The sequence below is a fragment of the Coffea eugenioides genome, chromosome 1, assembly GCF_003713205.1.
Source record: "Coffea eugenioides isolate CCC68of chromosome 1, Ceug_1.0, whole genome shotgun sequence".
NCBI classification, from domain to species: Eukaryota; Viridiplantae; Streptophyta; class Magnoliopsida; order Gentianales; family Rubiaceae; genus Coffea; species Coffea eugenioides.
Window position 1 is genome coordinate 17,374,693 of NC_040035.1, and position 16,649 is coordinate 17,391,341.

Sequence of the window (16,649 nt, forward strand, 5' to 3'; positions counted from 1 at the left end):
ATTTTGCTCAAATATCAATAGACTTGTATGGGAAGAAAGTGGTGGTCAAGTGGTGCGTTCAATCGGTAGTGCGCGGGACCCTCCGGTTCGCGCCATTTTTCTTAAAAACACACGTACTAGGGTTTTTACTTCCTATTCACTAACCTTGTATCATTGCTTCTAATCACATATTATTTCTCACTTAAAAGTCATTTTTAATCACCAAATTTGATCCTTACTCCATACCGAAATTTCATCCGGCGAAAAATCGCGAAAACCCTAATTTGCTCCAATCTTGAAAACGAAGAGTGAAACCCTACTTTCTAGGTTTATTTACACTTATTGTAGTGTACTTGAGTAGGAGGATCATATTAAATAAATAATTTCCAAATAAAAGGAATTTTAAGAAAAGTGTGATGAATTTTACAATTCCATAAAATAAAATTAGGGTTTTGAGTCAAATATGAGGGATTTAAACATAGTCACAAGTAAACTAGGGTTTTTGATTAAAATTTTAGGGTTTCTAGTCTTTTAAAACAAAATAAGATTTTAAATCAAACCCAAAGAAATAACTTTAGTATCTTCCCTGAAACAAAATAATGTTTTAAAATAAAATGAACTAAAGAAACCGTAAAACAATAGCATCTTAAAAGTTGGGGTGTCACAATCTCCCCTCCTTAAAAGAATTTCGTCCTCGAAATTCCAATCAACGAACTAAAGGGTGGAATACTCAAAATAATCAAAAGATCAAAATGTATCCATATATATACAAGTCACGCCAAAATATACACAATATAATGCATCCTATACACCAAGGGACATTTCAAGTTAGACAAAGTCAAGAACTGCAGGTACTATATATATAGGTATTCTCATACCACAAGTAAATGACATGTAGTGCAAGGGCAAAATGAAAGAAACGCGACTTATCGTCCCACGCTCAGGGAAAATCACCCTCGTCCGGTTTCTTACTCCACTCCCCAAGGTGCCCGTTGATATCTTGTACTCACTCTAGCCAGACAAAGCCTGTTCATGTTCTCAAAATGCTAGCCTCAAGTACTAAACTCTAGAGTACTCAGGCACAAGAATCCGAAATAAGATAATTCACATCTCGAGCTGCAGTCCCAAGAGTAAACTATCTATAATCGAAATTCCTACCTGACGTACCTATCTATAGTCCTCAGATACCATGAGAAAGATTTAAGGCCTATAACATTTATGATCCATAACTTATGCTCGAACGAACACTTAGTCCTTCATACTTATTCGCCACTTCATCCAGGCTCACTCTGCGCAGAGACCACGCGAAGCAGCTATAGGTTTTATCCCTCAATTGCTTAACTTTCAAATCACATCAATTCAAATCAAATCCCACAGTCCGGCATCCTAACTTCAAACCTAGGATACACTACAGGAATATGAAGCCTAAGCTCTGATACCAACTGTGACAGCCCCACCTCCCCCTAAGGCGAACCAGAGGGTTCGGCGGGCCGCCTGCCCAGTTCTCGCTAGGACTCAGTCGTTCACTACAGTCCTCAAATAAAGTACGAGATAAATCTCAAATATTACATTCAATTCTCCAAGAATTACATATCACAAGTACCAGAAAGTAAAACCTACAAGAACTGATAACTACAACCACCACGCCAACTATGTACATCTTACTCATCAACTTTTAACAAATACAAATTCAAGTATTCTATAGCTCAAAATCTAACCACCTTCCCGAGCGATCCCCGTGCCGTCCCCCTGCTAAGGAAAACAAATGGAACGGGGTAAGCTATATGCTTATCAAGTAAACAGGGGCAAAAGCGTAAATTTTCACGTATCAACCAATTATATGGTAAGAGTAAAGCAAAAGCAGAAAGATAACATCACATAGTAAGGATACGGGTGGCTCCAAAGCCAGATCGTTTGCCATGTGTGACCTCCTGCCGACACTCCGTCGACCTCAAATAATGGTCCGTAGAACTTCACTTGTACACCCACCGTACACCTTATCACCCTCTCTGGCCAGGCACCTCACAAACTTGCTCGAGCGAAAGAAATTGAGCTTGGTTCACAAGCTCGGGTCACAAACTTGGTCCACATAATCGGTGAACCGGATTCACAAACTTGGTGACCTCAAACCAGGTTGGACTAACTTCGACCAAGCCCTAACCGGCTCGAATAGTCCATCCAGGTCATGAGATCGGGCCCCAAACTCACAAACTTCACAAAATTTACTCAAAAGTCACCCCGAGCCACAAGGTCAAGGGGTTTAGTTCCAAAATGATTCATATACATATGCCATATACAAATGTGTGCGTAAATTAGGGTTTAGGTCGAGTGCGATAAAGTACACCCTCGCCTAGGTACCCTTTTCATACATATCGAATCACATAAACAACTAACACGTAAAAGCGGCCTGAATACTTACACAACGAACAAGGATAACAAAAGGACGAAATTCGCGTCGCGAAAAGTAGCTAGTAGGCCCCACCGGCTCCACCTAGCTCACCACCATCTGAAATAGAAGATTGCATCACATAGTATCACAAACGGCTACTAATATGCCTAAAACAAGCAAAACGACAAAATTGGCACATGCATGTGCGGAAACGGCATACGGAAACGGGAATGGCGGCCTAGCCGTTTTGCCGTCAAAACTGTTTTGAGTACAATCGAGACTACGAGTGTCGGATCAAGGTACATGAGGTACCGTTACGAAGCTAAGAGAAAATTCTATAACTTTTATGAAGACACTTAAATCCGGATCTGAACAGAGATGGGTCGAAAGTATGGAAAACAGTGCCAGAAATTTGCACTTTAAGATGACGGACAGGGTATGTTTGCTGGATCGTAACTCCTAGCTCACAAATCCAAATCAAGAAATTCCAAAGGCATTAGAAAACTGAGAAATAAGGGTACAATGTTCATGAAGATCACTTAGTCCAATTTCCAGTGTAACCTGATCAAATTCCCAATCCATGTAACCTGGTTTCAACTATTCGGCTAATCCACCGTACTGCATTCAAGTGACCATATCTCAGTCTACCAAGGTCCGTTTAAGGTGTTCTTGGTGGCGTTACAAAGCTAATACAGAACACTGAAACTTTTATGTTTTGGTGAAAGGCCGAATCCAAACGGATTATAGTGAATAAATTCAATCAAAAGGACTAAACTGTCCACGCGGAACTCTGGAAAGTGACCTAAATCAGTGAGGGTATTTTGGTCTTTTCACGAGCTACATTGCTCTGATTGAGTTGAAATTTTGTAGGCACCTATAAAATATCATTCTCTACAACTTTCATGTTTTATTCCAATCCCAATTCGGCCTCTAACATGGTGCAACAAAAACGGACAGAAAGGGGAAAAAATTTTCCAGAAATCTGGAATCTTTTGGTTTCAATGATAGTTTTCTAAATTTCTTGCTACACTTGCTACCAAAACCCCCTATATAACTTTGGATACAACATATATCAATCATACATTAAGTATACAGAAATTAATCAAACCCTAACTTACCTATCTCATCCAAAATCATCACATCAACTTGCATAACTTGTAATCAAACCCAAAACATGAACTATTTAACATCCTAAACAAGAATAAAAGGATCAAAGCCATAGATCAGATTTTATACCTCAAAAAGAAGGCTTGCAAGAGTGATCCTCCACTATTTCTTGAAATTTTTGGTTCCCTTAGCTTCCCAAGCTTCCAAACTTACGATCAATCGGTTTAGAATTCGATTTTAGCACTTGGTTGGTGTAAATCAAGAAGAAAATGGTGCAACTCTTACTCTCCCTTTCTCTCTCTCCTTACTCGGCCAAGATGCAGAAAATAATGAAGGAGATTAAGCTAAGTTTGTCTTATAAGAAGGTAGAAAGATAAGAATTAATTCTAACCACAAGTTTGGCCAACACTTGGCTTAACCTCAACCACAAAAATTTTCTCTTTCCTTCCTTGCATTTGAGCCACAAATTTCGGTCAAGCTTAGCTGTAAATTAGGAGATATTTTGCTCAAATATCAATAGACTTGTATGGGAAGAAAGTGGTGGTCAAGTGGTGCGTTCAATCGGTAGTGCGCGGGACCCTCCGGTTCGCGCCGTTTTTCTTAAAAACACACGTACTAGGGTTTTTACTTCCTATTCACTAACCTTGTATCATTGCTTCTAATCACATATTATTTCTCACTTAAAAGTCATTTTTAATCACCAAATTTGATCCTTGCTCCATACCGAAATTTCATCATGCGAAAAATCGCGAAAACCCTAATTTGCTCAATTCTTGAAAACGAAGAGTGAAACCCTACTTTCTAGGTTTATTTACACTTATTGTGGAGTACTTGAGTAGGAGGATCATATTAAATAAATAATTTCCAAATAAAAGGAATTTTAAGAAAAGTGTGATGAATTTTGCAATTCCATAAAATAAAATTAGGGTTTTGAGTCAAATATGAGGGATTTAAACATAGTCACAAGTAAACTAGGGTTTTTGATTAAAATTTTAGGGTTTCTAGTCTTTTAAAACAAAATAAGATTTTAAATCAAACCCAAAGAAATAACTTTAGTATCTTCCCTGAAACAAAATAATGTTTTAAAATAAAATGAACTAAAGAAACCGTAAAACAATAGCATCTTAAAAGTTGGGGTGTCACATTCTCACCTTCAATTCTAATCAGTTCTCAAATTCAGGCCATTGTGCCTGGGCGCCTGACAAAATCCCACCAGTCCCCCGCATTGGACCGCTTATGATGGAAATCATTGGTTTAACTTCATCAACGAATCTATATATCATGATCAACCCCTGATCAAGTTGAAGAAGTTACTAAACTAGATTATTTAGTTAAATTAGAGACAGGAAATTAATCCCCCGTAAACACAAGATATATTACTGGATGACTTAAAAAGTAACGATCCACGAAGCACGCAGGCCAACTATTTCAAAGTGCTTTAATTTGAATCCTAAAATTTGTCATCAAGATTCAGTCACCAAACAACCTTCGTATCCATACACGCACAATGAATAAAAGGAGCTCCTCTTTTCAATTAATGTCTGCATTAAGAATATATTAATTTGCCCTGGTTTAGAATATTATTATCTTACATCATTAAATATAATTCTAAGGGATCAATTCTGTATACAGAAAAGTATCCAACCAATTCTAGTCATAGATTACCATCCGGCAATTAATTAGCTAATTGAGCAAATAAGGGGACTATGATCAGAAAAATCAAAAACATGGAGTCGAAACCCTAAATCCATGTACTTATCTGGCAATTTGTAGCATAATTTGTTTCTTAAAAGATCAAAGGCTTATAAATAGAATGATCTTTGCACAAGTTTTATAGAAAACTCGAATATAGAAAACATTGAGAGGGCAAATACACAACAGGGGACTACATCAGATTTAAAAAAAAAAAAATGAATGCGGAAAGTGGTAATTCATGAAAAACTCAAATTCCCTAAAGTCCACTTCTGAATGATGGTCCGGTAAATGCTCTCCCATAATCATGGTCTATTGAGCATTCCTCTTCTTTCGGATGGAAATTTGGAATATTCCCCTTCTGATTCAGGGTCCGACTGTCCTTCGATCTGCCTTTGCCGAACCGGGGAGCTTAAACTTTTGGGTACATCAATTAGACACTACGGGATAATCATGATTGTATTCCACTGTTTGAAAGTTGTAACTAAACATTAACCCGCCATTAACAATTAACACATGACCATTTTCCACACGCATCAGTGGTATCAAATTTCAGTTAGGGTAGAACTCAAAGAATGTCAAATTCAAGATCTCAAACAAAGGGGTCCAACATTCTACAATGCCATAGTCTTTCATCACAATTACTTCGTAAACTTTGGTTGTAGAAACGAGTCATGCAAAAGTAGCCAAATAAAAACCCCCACACCAAGTACATTGCCGTCTATCTCACTTCTGCGTTACCATGGCAATGGAACCTCGCATACTTCATTGCCGTCAAGTTCCAGCACGTAGCAGAAGTATGTTGTCCATGGATTCCACGAGTACAAAGAAGTTCCAACAATTATAAGCAACATACAAGTCGCATGGACCCACCATACCACAAAGAGAATAAATAAAGCCACTTCTTTAATAGAAAAAAATTATCTCGTTAACATACTTCATCAACCATTGTACATCTGATATAAAACCCTGATCAGTTGAAGTCACTCAATTGATTACCTAAGTCTAGAAACAAGAACATGATCCCCCATAAACACAAGACAATACTTTATTCAAAGACTTAAAAAGACATTTTCATGCAAAACAAGATAAGCCTCCGTTGTGAACAAGTGACTGAACCTGGTGATGCAATTTTTAAAGAGAACTACTTGAGGTACTTAACAAACCAATCCAACGTATCCTGATGGGCCTCTGCTGCTGCCTTCACCTCTTTTTCATCTTCATCCTTGTATCTCACAGTCCATCCATGCGTAGCCCCAGGAAATATCTTCACGAAACCATCAACCTGCAAGAAAAATCTCTATCAATGTCCTCATTTTGTTAACTTTGATAAATGTCAAAATTGTTGATTACCACTGATTTGGACTAACTATAACCTTGAAATTTGATTGCAAGAGTAGTAAAGGATGCTAAACTAAGCATTTCAGCTACAACATCATGTATAACTTCAAAAGACAGTCTCAACCCGATAATGAGATGCATTATAGTAACTAATTCTTTATCCTAATGTTTGTTTGTATATCAAACAGCACACTTTCGTGCAATTCCACATATTTCATACACTGAAGTATACTAGTCACACGCATGCCTTAATGCTGATTTAGTTGGTGCTTCAACACAAGACTGATTAGTTCCTAAAGGGCTTAGTCCTTTCAATGTACCATGGAGGGGGAAAAAAGGTATGCTAGTCACTAGCTGCTCTGCCCAACCAGTGGAATTTCAATGAACATATAGATGAGTCCATAAACTATTCAAGCAGTTAGAAAGAGAGCAAATCCGGAAGAACATAGAACACACTATATGAATTGAACGCCGTAGTTCCCTTGAATTTAGTCTTTTAAGAAATTAAAGAAATCCCAAAAATGTGACAACAAAAAGGAAAAAACATAACTTACAGACAGGCGCCAGATTTAAATGTATAAAATCTCTTAAATTTCCTACCTCAGGCTTAGCATCTAAGGCTTCACCAAATTTTTTCAGCAGCTCTGGTGGCCATTTCTGGTCCTTCTCAGCTCCCAATATAGAAATTGGAACCTTGACCCCTAAAATGTACCATAAAAAGTCAGTCACTACATGCATAAAACTGAAGCTAAAAGTCCCAAATCTAAAATCTAACATGATTAGAGTTCCAACCATAACCTAAAGATAATTAGATCAAGCTACAGCAATCTCAGAAATGTAGAAAGGAGATCTTGTTTGGAGCAACTCAGAAAATTGCATGCATTACCAAACTGCCAGACAATATAGAACTATACAATTCAAATTAGATGAAAATGAATACATCTCAAATACATGCCTCAGTTTTTTATTAGCATATATGAGTTAAAAAAATAAAAATAAGGCTTAAGAACAGAGCTATACCCTGAATATCATCCAAAGTGACAAAAGAAGGGTGTAAAAGCACTGCAGCATGGATATAGGCATATTTTGCTAGTTCCACTACAACTTTTGCTGAAAATTCCAGAATTTGTGTTAGTAAACTAAAGAAGACAAAGTTATGATTTTTTCCAAGGAACTGAGAAGCAGACTGAACACTTTGATGGACATTCAACTAGCAACTGTTGTCCAGATAAAGATCCTACCTCCCCAGCAAAAGCCTGCAGCTCCAACTTTAGTGATGCCTTTGCCTTTTAAAGCTTCAATGACTGGCTTTGCATGCTCGAAGCCTTGATCCTTTAAAAGTTTTCAAAATATTTATTTCCAAACAAAGACTCAGGAAAAGGTTGGTAGACTTTTAGTATTTGTTCATGGAAGGTGACTTTTAAATCGGGCACTTGAAAGTTAGAATGAAAGATAATAAGTAGCAAACCAGTAAGTATTATTCTAGCAGATTCAAGAGGTAATTTAAAGTGCAAGCAAGACTAGTGCCAACATAACATCAACCAGAAAAAGAAGGGGAAAAAAAGGGGAAAGAGGTAGAGAAGAAAACTAACCAGAGAAGTGAATCAAAATCTGGAGTTTAAATTATCAATGCATGATTTCAAATCCAGATTTTTGCATTCATAGGTTAGTATTTTTGAGCAACGGTATTACAAGATAAGTATTTCAGTTAACTTGTTTTTCATAGGCATAAATCTGCCATTCTAAATGTATACTGAGAAACTAAAGTGAATCCTATATTCAAGACATTAACCTCAGATCTTCGTTGAGTTTTGCTGTGTAAGGAATTTTACTCATTTAAACATCATTCAGTCTATAACACTCAAGTAAAGATACATATAAGTGGAGATGGCTTCTATAAAACAAAGAGAAGAAGTGAGAAAAAACGTCATCGTAGTTTCGTTCTCTAGGACGAGTTTTCAGCCCCTTCAAAGCCCATATTCCTCTCTCTCTGTGATACTATGCATTTAACCCTTTTTCTCTTTCCCCGTCATGCAGTCATGCTTTGGGTGGGTAAAACTTTGTGCAGCCATAAAGATTAAATGTCATGCATCAACACTGATAAGCAATTCTGTTACTGAGCACTAGACGGTTATCATCTCCTCCTGTCTCATTGCATTTGAATACCTACTCAAACAAATTCTTTTCCTCTTACCTCAGGCATTCCGCTTGAGAATTGATCCATTGTAGCATTTCATGCAGAGATAGCAACTTCTTGAAATATTACCACTCTATGATCATTGTTTTCCATACTAAGAAAAATTATTATAGCTGTAAGTTTATATTTTGTTTTATAGCAAATGTTAACTTCCTATTTTTGTTCTCATTAATGTCCATTGGTTCCCAACATCCTGACTATTCTGGTTGTAAAGTAATGCCTGAAAATAGGATTTAAAAACTTTTTCTTGGAGCGTGGATTTATAACCTAGAAACACAACCAAAGCTGGGCAATTCCAGACTAATGCGATGTAGAAAATATTGCAAAAGGAAAGTCATGAGCTACACTTTAGCCTTTAAGAGTGTCAATGCCAATACAGCTTTGATTGGTTCAATATTTGATCCCATAGATCAGAACAGACAGATTCACTGTCCAGGAAGTGCCAGCATGAAGTCTAAGATCTAAAAAGGTAATCGATAGAAATCTTGACATGGTTCAAACTAGAGAGGAAAACAGAGTTCCTGATTTGGCAAAAGGAAATTGTAGCATCAAAGGGAGATATTAATACTATACTATAGTTACCACATGCTTTCAATTGAGCAAACAAAAGGTGATTAGGCTGTTATTAAGAAGAAGGCTTACAGGGCCATGATTCTTCAACCAGTCATCAACAGTAGTCTTCTCAAGCACTAAAGGATCTCCGAAAAAAAAATCTGGAACTACAACAAAAATTCCAGCTCCTGCAACTTTGTCTGCAAGCTTCCTTCACAGTTGAAAGACTAATATATTAGTTTAGAAATTACATATTGCTACATATTACTTTTTAGTGCATAGGATTATTGTACATAGGACGTGCAGCTCAGTGGCTTTGGTCGATAAGACGACTTAGTAGCATTGGTACATAAACGACATTAGAACTGTATGACGCTAAAAGAAGTAGAACAATATAAATACTGCTGATATGTTTATCTTTGAGCCAGGAACTTCAAGATGATAATTATCCTCTTCTAGACTCAGAAAATGGTTTCCCAGTTTCACCTTTTTCCAGAAGATGGAGGAAACAAGATGGAAAACGTATACACGCATGGCTTTTATAGCAGATTATGATATTAGACAGGTAGCTTGCTGCTGCTTATTCATCAAATGCTTATGGAAGCCCAGGCTATCAAGGAAAAGGGCACAGCAAAGAGATTTCAATCAACTTATTTCAGCCTCTCATGGTCCCCACCCAGAAAGAGGAGAAGAATAGAACAAAACTAGAAGAATTCTAATGGGACAAGGTTCTGGAATCTCATACCTCAACTTTGGAGCTTCATATCCTGCACACAAAAAAGGACAATGAGTCAAAAATTTGACTTGCTAAGAAGTTTAGGATTTCAAGGTTCACAATAGAGAAACCAATATACAGCGCTGATTCCAGAGAGGACTGGAAGCACATATAATACATACTCAAAATTATGGATACCAAGATAACTAGATAAGTACCTTTAACAATAAAGTGGCTAGTAAAAGTAGCTTCCACTACAAACAAAAGGGAAGGCAAAAAAACAATTTTTTTCTTAAATCTACATATTCTCATTTCATTGTTGTATTAATCTTTTGTGCAATTTCTTCATATCATACCCCTGCTAAAACCCAGTACAGAAAAACAAGCGATGATGATTGACATAAGACTTAGATATCAAACAAAAAGTAAAATCAGACCAAATTAAAGACTAAACAGAACAAAAGATTGCAACTTTGCCGAATCAAAGATAAGTTTTGGAAGAAATACATACCAAAAACATCAGAGACAAGCAAAACCGCAATCTTGGAATCAGCAGGGCCAGTAACGTAAGATTGGAGGCCTCCAATTTCTTCCACATGCCCTGCTCCAGAACTTGAGCTCAAGCTTGGCGCATTTTCACAGCACTGTGGACCTGACATCCCTTGATCTCAGAAGATTTCCTAGTAGTTCTACTTTGCTGGGAACGTTTGGCAATTGAGCAGAGTATATATACACCCAGTAGAGCAAGAACCTAATAGAAGAGTACCAGAGGCGTCAATCGGGCCTGGTTAGCCGGGTTTTGAAAAGTCCAAACTCAGCTCACAAAATTAAATGTCATTCGGATTTCTAGGCTGGGGTTTCAAGTTAAATGTTCAACGCCCATATTAGACTGTTCAGGATATAAAAGTTTCAGGCTCGAGTTTGGTCTAAATTTAGAATTAGTCCTTAATTTTATGTAGGATGAGCATATAATATTTATTTTATTTTATCATTATATACAAACTATAAATTATGCACATTGTAATATATATTAGATAAAATGCATCATCATAAATTAAAGAATAAGTTTTTTTTGTACTTAATTGATCCGGTCGAACTGTAATTAGGTTGACTCTAAATGAATTGAAACTCAACTCATAGTTTAATTGGACTAATTTTGAGATTCAAGTTGAACCCAATCAAATGATATGCAAAACTTGGCCCAAATTATTTCGATCCGAAGTCAGGCAGATCTGACCCATTGACACCTCTAATTAACATATGTATAAAAGCGCGAATGCCATGGCTCAAAAGGGTTGTTGTTTTGCTGATGTGGCCAATTGTTATTGGCTGGAGTGTGTTCGTCAATGTGTGTGTGTGTGTTTTTTTTTTTTTTAATGCAGAGGTTGCAAATTGGGCCGTGCGTTTGTAAGCCTGAGTGTTTTGCCGTATGGAACCCACTAAAGAGAGCAATAATTAATAGCTGTCCTTTTTCTTCATCATCATTGTAATTCTATTCTAACAAGAAAGAGAGCATTGTATAAGACAAAGTGACTAACAATAGCACAAGCGGAGGACAGAGTTCCATCTCTTCGTTTCTTGCTTCTTCCTCTTCCTCTGTTGCTAGAGAGCAGGTGAGCTGCTCTTGCAAACAGTGGCCCATGTCAAATCACACCCACTCCTCTTCGATTTTTTGTCACAAAATGTCTAGGGTTACAAAATTAACTATCCTCTCTCTCTCTCTCTCAATACTTCTGCCGTCCCTCTCTTTCTTCTCTTCCTCTCAGTAGCTTCTCTCTTTTCCAGTTCTTCCTCTCTTTTTTTTTTTCTCAAAAAAAAAATACTCACGCTTCCATTTGCTTTGGTAAATCGTTATTTGTATCAAAGAAAGACTTGGAGTTCTTTTTTTTCAGTTCTTTCATTTTTTAGTCTTCAATCTAACTATGTATTTTACTCCCTGCTGTTTTTTAGGTTGGAAGAAAGTGTTCTTTCGATGGGTGATAATACAGAAGAAGGAAAGGGTCTAAGGTAATGAAGCTTTTTTTTAGCAAAGAATTTAGACCTCCATGTTTGACATACTTGCTTTTCATATTTTTATATTTTCATTTTTTGGTTTTAGAGATTTGATTGAGAACTTTTTTTTTTTTATTGTGAAAGGAATATTTTATCTTTTATTCCATTCATTTCACAAATTTTCTCTCTATTGTAGAGAGAGCAGACAGTGTCAACGAATGAAAGGAAGATAAACCTGGTTCTTTTATTTTTGGAAGGAAAATTGACGGGAAGGAGGAAAAAAGATTAAACTTTTCAAGGTTTGAGTTTTTCTTTAGTTTATTTTTCAATCATTTTTCTAATTTTATGCTAAACTAGACCTCCAAGTTTCTATTTTCTCTTCGTTTTTTCCATTTTATTGAAGGGTAAAGGTTTTAATGTCTTGTTTAGTTATTGGTTTTGCTGCTGCTCGTAGTCTTACTTTGGCATTGCTTTCCTTTGAGTATTTGTAAGTGTTTGTGATCTCTGAGTTTTGTTATTGTGGATAGTTTTTTTTTTTGCCGGTCGAAAGTTTCCACGTTTGGTTTCATTTTGCATCATCCAAAACTTTCTAATGCTAATTTCATTCATAGTTGGTTTGCCCTTTATATTTTCCTCTTACAGGGTTTTCCAATGCGATGCTTTTTTTGAATTAATTATCTATTTTTAACGGAAAAAGATAAGTCAACCAAACAAAAGTTACATATAGACTAATGTTAACTGAAGCATCTGGTTGTGGAATCCAATATAATCAAGCTCTTTATCTTCTGCTTGTGTGTGTGTGTGTGTATATATATATATATTTATGTATTATTACTTCTTCATCTTTCACTATTGAATTTCAATACATGGTTTATTTGTCTTTTGCATTGTGTTTTATAGTGAAAAGTGTATGAAAGCTTGCTGTTTCTGTTGTCTTTGTCTATCCAGTTGAAACATTCACAGATACGTCAAGTGATCCAAGAGTACTTGAAAACTACTAATCGCATGCCCATGATAGTTTTGGTCAATTTCCCTGTTCTCATGAAAAATAAATTCTTTGAAATTTCTCAAAATCCCTTGAACTGCATTTTTTCAAAATGGATTGTCTCTTATTAAAGCTATGGTATATGTATTATGAAGATTTTCATGGAATTGTGATAAAGCATGAGATAGTGATAGAAGATATGCCTAGGGCTGCAAAGTGTTTGGAGATTTTTCTTTGAGGACATTGATGATGGTAGATGTATGTAGTATTGAGTGGTGCTGTATGGCTTTTGATAGATTGTTATTTACCTTAGTTATGGCCTTAGAGTAGTCCCTCAGTTGTGGCCTTAGAATCCAATGATTTTGTGTAGTGCATTTGAGTTGTTTGAGAAAATGTCTAAGTGAAAATTTCATCCAATTTATGGTGATCTTACAATAGAAATTAAGGCTATCTATAACTGAGTGTTACCATGCAAAATATAGTGATGTTGCCCTTTAATTGGGACTGAAATTTGAAGAATTGCAGATAAATTGTATTCTCTATGACTCTCTGATTGACAGTACAAAGAAATTTTTATTATGACTTTTTGCAGATCTGCATTAGCTGCATCAACAGTATCCATGTGGACCGTTGCTTAAAATGAGGAGAATTTTGGGTTTTTCAGCTGCTGCTAGAGTAAAACATTAGATATATGCCCTTGAAAGTAGACTGGTATGATTATTTTCTTTGGTTATATGAATAATAAGAGAGCCATGAGGATTTGCGCATAAAATTTCTCAATATACATGTATGTCTCTGGGTAACTTGAATTATGTGTGAATAACATGAGTACTTACAACTGATGTTTAAAAATAATTAAGAAATCTTGTTTTCAACATAAGTAGATAAAGAGCGAACTTGATTCAACCGAAACGCCCCTCATCCTTTCATCTTCATCATCAGCATCATCTTCATCTTCTTATCTTCTATCTATCTTGGTGAGAACGAATGGTAAGAAGAAAAAATAATTTGCTCTAAGGTTCTTTCTTCCTCTGCCAAAAATAATTAGCCCTTTAATTTTTTCCCTTTTTTGGTTAGTGAAATGAGGGGTTTAGTTGTAGCTTTTTGACCAAACTAATGTTGTTTATTTTTTTTTTATATTGTAGGATAATAGGGCTCTAGATGTTTCTGCCTCTGCTTGGTTGTCTTCCTCTCCTCTTCTTCTCTCTTATTTTTTATTTTTATTTTTGGTCAAAATCCTCTTCTTTCTTTCCCCCTTTTCCTATCTATGTATGTGATGAGCAAGTGTTACAGACAAATTTGAAATCCTTTTAGGTTTTGAATCTGAACATTTTGAGATTTTTTTCATTAAATATTTTGTTCATGTTGTTTTCTCATTTTACTTATCTGATCTGAACTTGACCCCTTTTTTGTGATTGCAGGTGGGAAAAGTTGATAAATTTCATGTTTTATTTTGTTAAATTAAGTTCTGGTTGTAATTTTCTAGGTTTTCTGTATTTGAATCCTTAACAAGAAAATATTTTGTGTGTTCTAAGTTTCTGGGATTTCTTTGACAAACGTCCAATAGCACTGTAAGTGATCATAGAGCCCTATTAATTTAGATACTTGTTTTAAATACCTCTTCCTTGCGTATTTGCAGAGATGTTGCCTTTCCTTTTTCTTTTACGAGAACATCATTTATTTATTTTATTTTAGTTTACAAAAATGTCAATTTTTTTTTTAATAAAATTCGTGTTGATTTGGTTCTAAGAAGCTATGATTGGCTTCTAATCATGTAATGGGGATAACATTTTGAGAATGTTGCCTTAATTATAGTAGATTTACTGGTCCCTAGAATGGTTTCAATCTTTGTAGGCAATAAAAAATCTGGTATGATATGTTGGTCTTTCCAAGTTTTTTCATTTGTTAAAAAGGTATAGTTAATTTTTTGCAGCTCAAATAACAAGAAGATGTTAGGATTCACTTGCATTCAGATCCTATTTTCTTAAATTATATGTTGTTTTCCGTACTTTTGGTTATGTTATTTTTATATATTACTATATTAAAGGCGTGAACAAATCAAGATTCAATCATTCTAAAACCAGTTCATGGAATAGTAAAATTTTTAAGTTAAAAATGTTATATTTTTCCTTTTTCTTTTGCCTTTTACATTGAAGGATGGTCACTATTGGATAGGGTGGTTCTTTAATTTCAGCCTTAGGTCCTTCATTATTTGCATTCATTCACTATTTTCGAATGGTGGATACCTTTTGAATTGTCTACCTCTAAATTGTCTCAGATATGTATGATATTTATTTTTGAAATAGCTCTGATGTGACGCCCCGAAAAGAATTAGTGTGAGAACCCGTACTTTTCCCATTTTCTAGGGTTTTATTTATTTAATGGCTTGTTTTCTGCGTTTTCTTAGTAGGGAAATTTTCTAGATATTTTTTAATGAGCAGATATAGTTTTTGGATGATTTTTCTAGTATCAAATAGGTTTTGAGAAATTAAGAGTGTATACCGGATGTGGGACCCACTAGGGCGAAAAGTTCGGAAAAATTCGACCAATTAGGTTAAGTTCCGGATACTGGGTGAAATTTATCGGGTGTTAAGAGATAAATAGAGGATGTGAAGTGATTGATGTGAGAGGGAAAAAGAAGGATAGGAATGCATTAATGAAGGTGACAAGTGTCACCATTATATTGGATATGACTTATGACAACTATTCACCTTTTGGACTTATTTGACCCATTGATTAAATATCTCAAAATTACCACAAAAATCACCATTTCTTACCTCCTTGGTGGCCGGCCCTCTCTAGCAAAGAAGGAAGAGAAACTCTTCAAAATCTTGGCAACTATCTAGCTCAAATCCTCCAAAACACTTGTTTGATCTTGTTTCTACTCCATAAAACCTTTCCATTTGGTGCTAGTAAGTGGTTTGGTGAAGTGTTTTGGGAAGCTAAGGTGTCCAACAACTCTCCCTCTCTTGTTTACTAGGTGAGTGGTGATTGAACTTCCTCCTACACTTAATGAAGCTTAAGTTGTGCTTAGTGGTAGCTAAAATACTGAAATTTGTGGTTTATTTCTTGATTTGAGATGAATTGGTGAAGTTTTCAATTTATTGATGAATTTTCTGGTTTAATATGAATGTGATGTTGTGGCTATCCTTGATGATGGGAATTGATGTTTAATGACTCTAGTAGGTGTATATGATAGATAATTGCAACCAATTTTGGGTTTGGAAGGAAATGTGAAAAGTTAGGGTTTCATAACCCCAATTCTGTCCGGTTTTGTATCATTAGGTTAGAGGCCGAATTGGCCTTTGCTTAAAACATGAAAGTTGTAGGTATTGATGTGTTTGAGGTGCCTGTAAAATTTCAAGTCATTTGGAGTAGTGTATAGTGAGAAATGTCGTTTTTTACTGTTGCTGTTCTGGGTTCTTCAGGATGGCCGAACTGCGCCTGTAATCGGCTGTTTTGGCTGGAATTGCTTTGGATTTGGTTGTTGAGGTCTTCTGATGAAATGTAGCTTGATGTCTTAGCTACCATATGCCTTTGGAATCAATGAATTTGGACTTGTATAGACTGAGTTGGACTAATTACAGTATAGTGTAATTTGTAAACCTGCAATTAAGGTTCTGGTTTGGTATTTTGCATATTTGACCTAGTTGTGCTGGGATCTGGGTTGAGTGACCTTCTGAAAAGTTGTAGCCCTGTC

The 16,649-nt window shown here is 35.9% G+C and overlaps 1 protein-coding gene and 1 long non-coding RNA gene across 5 annotated transcripts; one reads left to right on the top strand and one right to left on the bottom strand.

Moving 5' to 3' along the window:
* Positions 1 to 6,051: 6,051 nt before the first annotated feature.
* LOC113763021 (endo-1,3;1,4-beta-D-glucanase-like) lies at positions 6,052 to 10,840 on the bottom strand. 2 transcript variants are annotated; one of them, XM_027306701.1, is made up of 7 exons: positions 10,484 to 10,838; positions 10,003 to 10,024; positions 9,348 to 9,468; positions 7,750 to 7,840; positions 7,529 to 7,618; positions 7,109 to 7,209; positions 6,052 to 6,452 (listed from the first exon to the last, which is right to left on the bottom strand). In XM_027306701.1, the coding sequence occupies exons 1-7, from the start codon at positions 10,629 to 10,631 to the stop codon at positions 6,312 to 6,314; spliced, it is 714 nt and encodes a 237-aa protein (XP_027162502.1). In that variant the 5' UTR covers positions 10,632 to 10,838; the 3' UTR covers positions 6,052 to 6,311. The 2 variants fall into 2 exon arrangements, with proteins under 2 accessions (XP_027162502.1, XP_027162510.1); XM_027306709.1 differs by lacking the exon at positions 7,529 to 7,618 and having other exon boundaries at positions 10,484 to 10,840.
* Positions 10,841 to 11,496: 656 nt separating this feature from the next.
* On the top strand, positions 11,497 to 14,405 carry LOC113781325. 3 transcript variants are annotated; one of them, XR_003469585.1, is made up of 5 exons: positions 11,499 to 11,815; positions 11,923 to 11,979; positions 12,161 to 12,263; positions 13,542 to 13,660; positions 14,371 to 14,405. It is a non-coding gene; the product is annotated as an uncharacterized LOC113781325 (long non-coding RNA). The 3 variants fall into 3 exon arrangements; XR_003469584.1 differs by lacking the exon at positions 14,371 to 14,405 and having other exon boundaries at positions 11,497 to 11,585; positions 13,542 to 14,364; XR_003469583.1 differs by lacking the exon at positions 14,371 to 14,405 and having other exon boundaries at positions 13,542 to 14,364.
* The last annotated feature ends 2,244 nt before the right edge of the window (positions 14,406 to 16,649 follow it).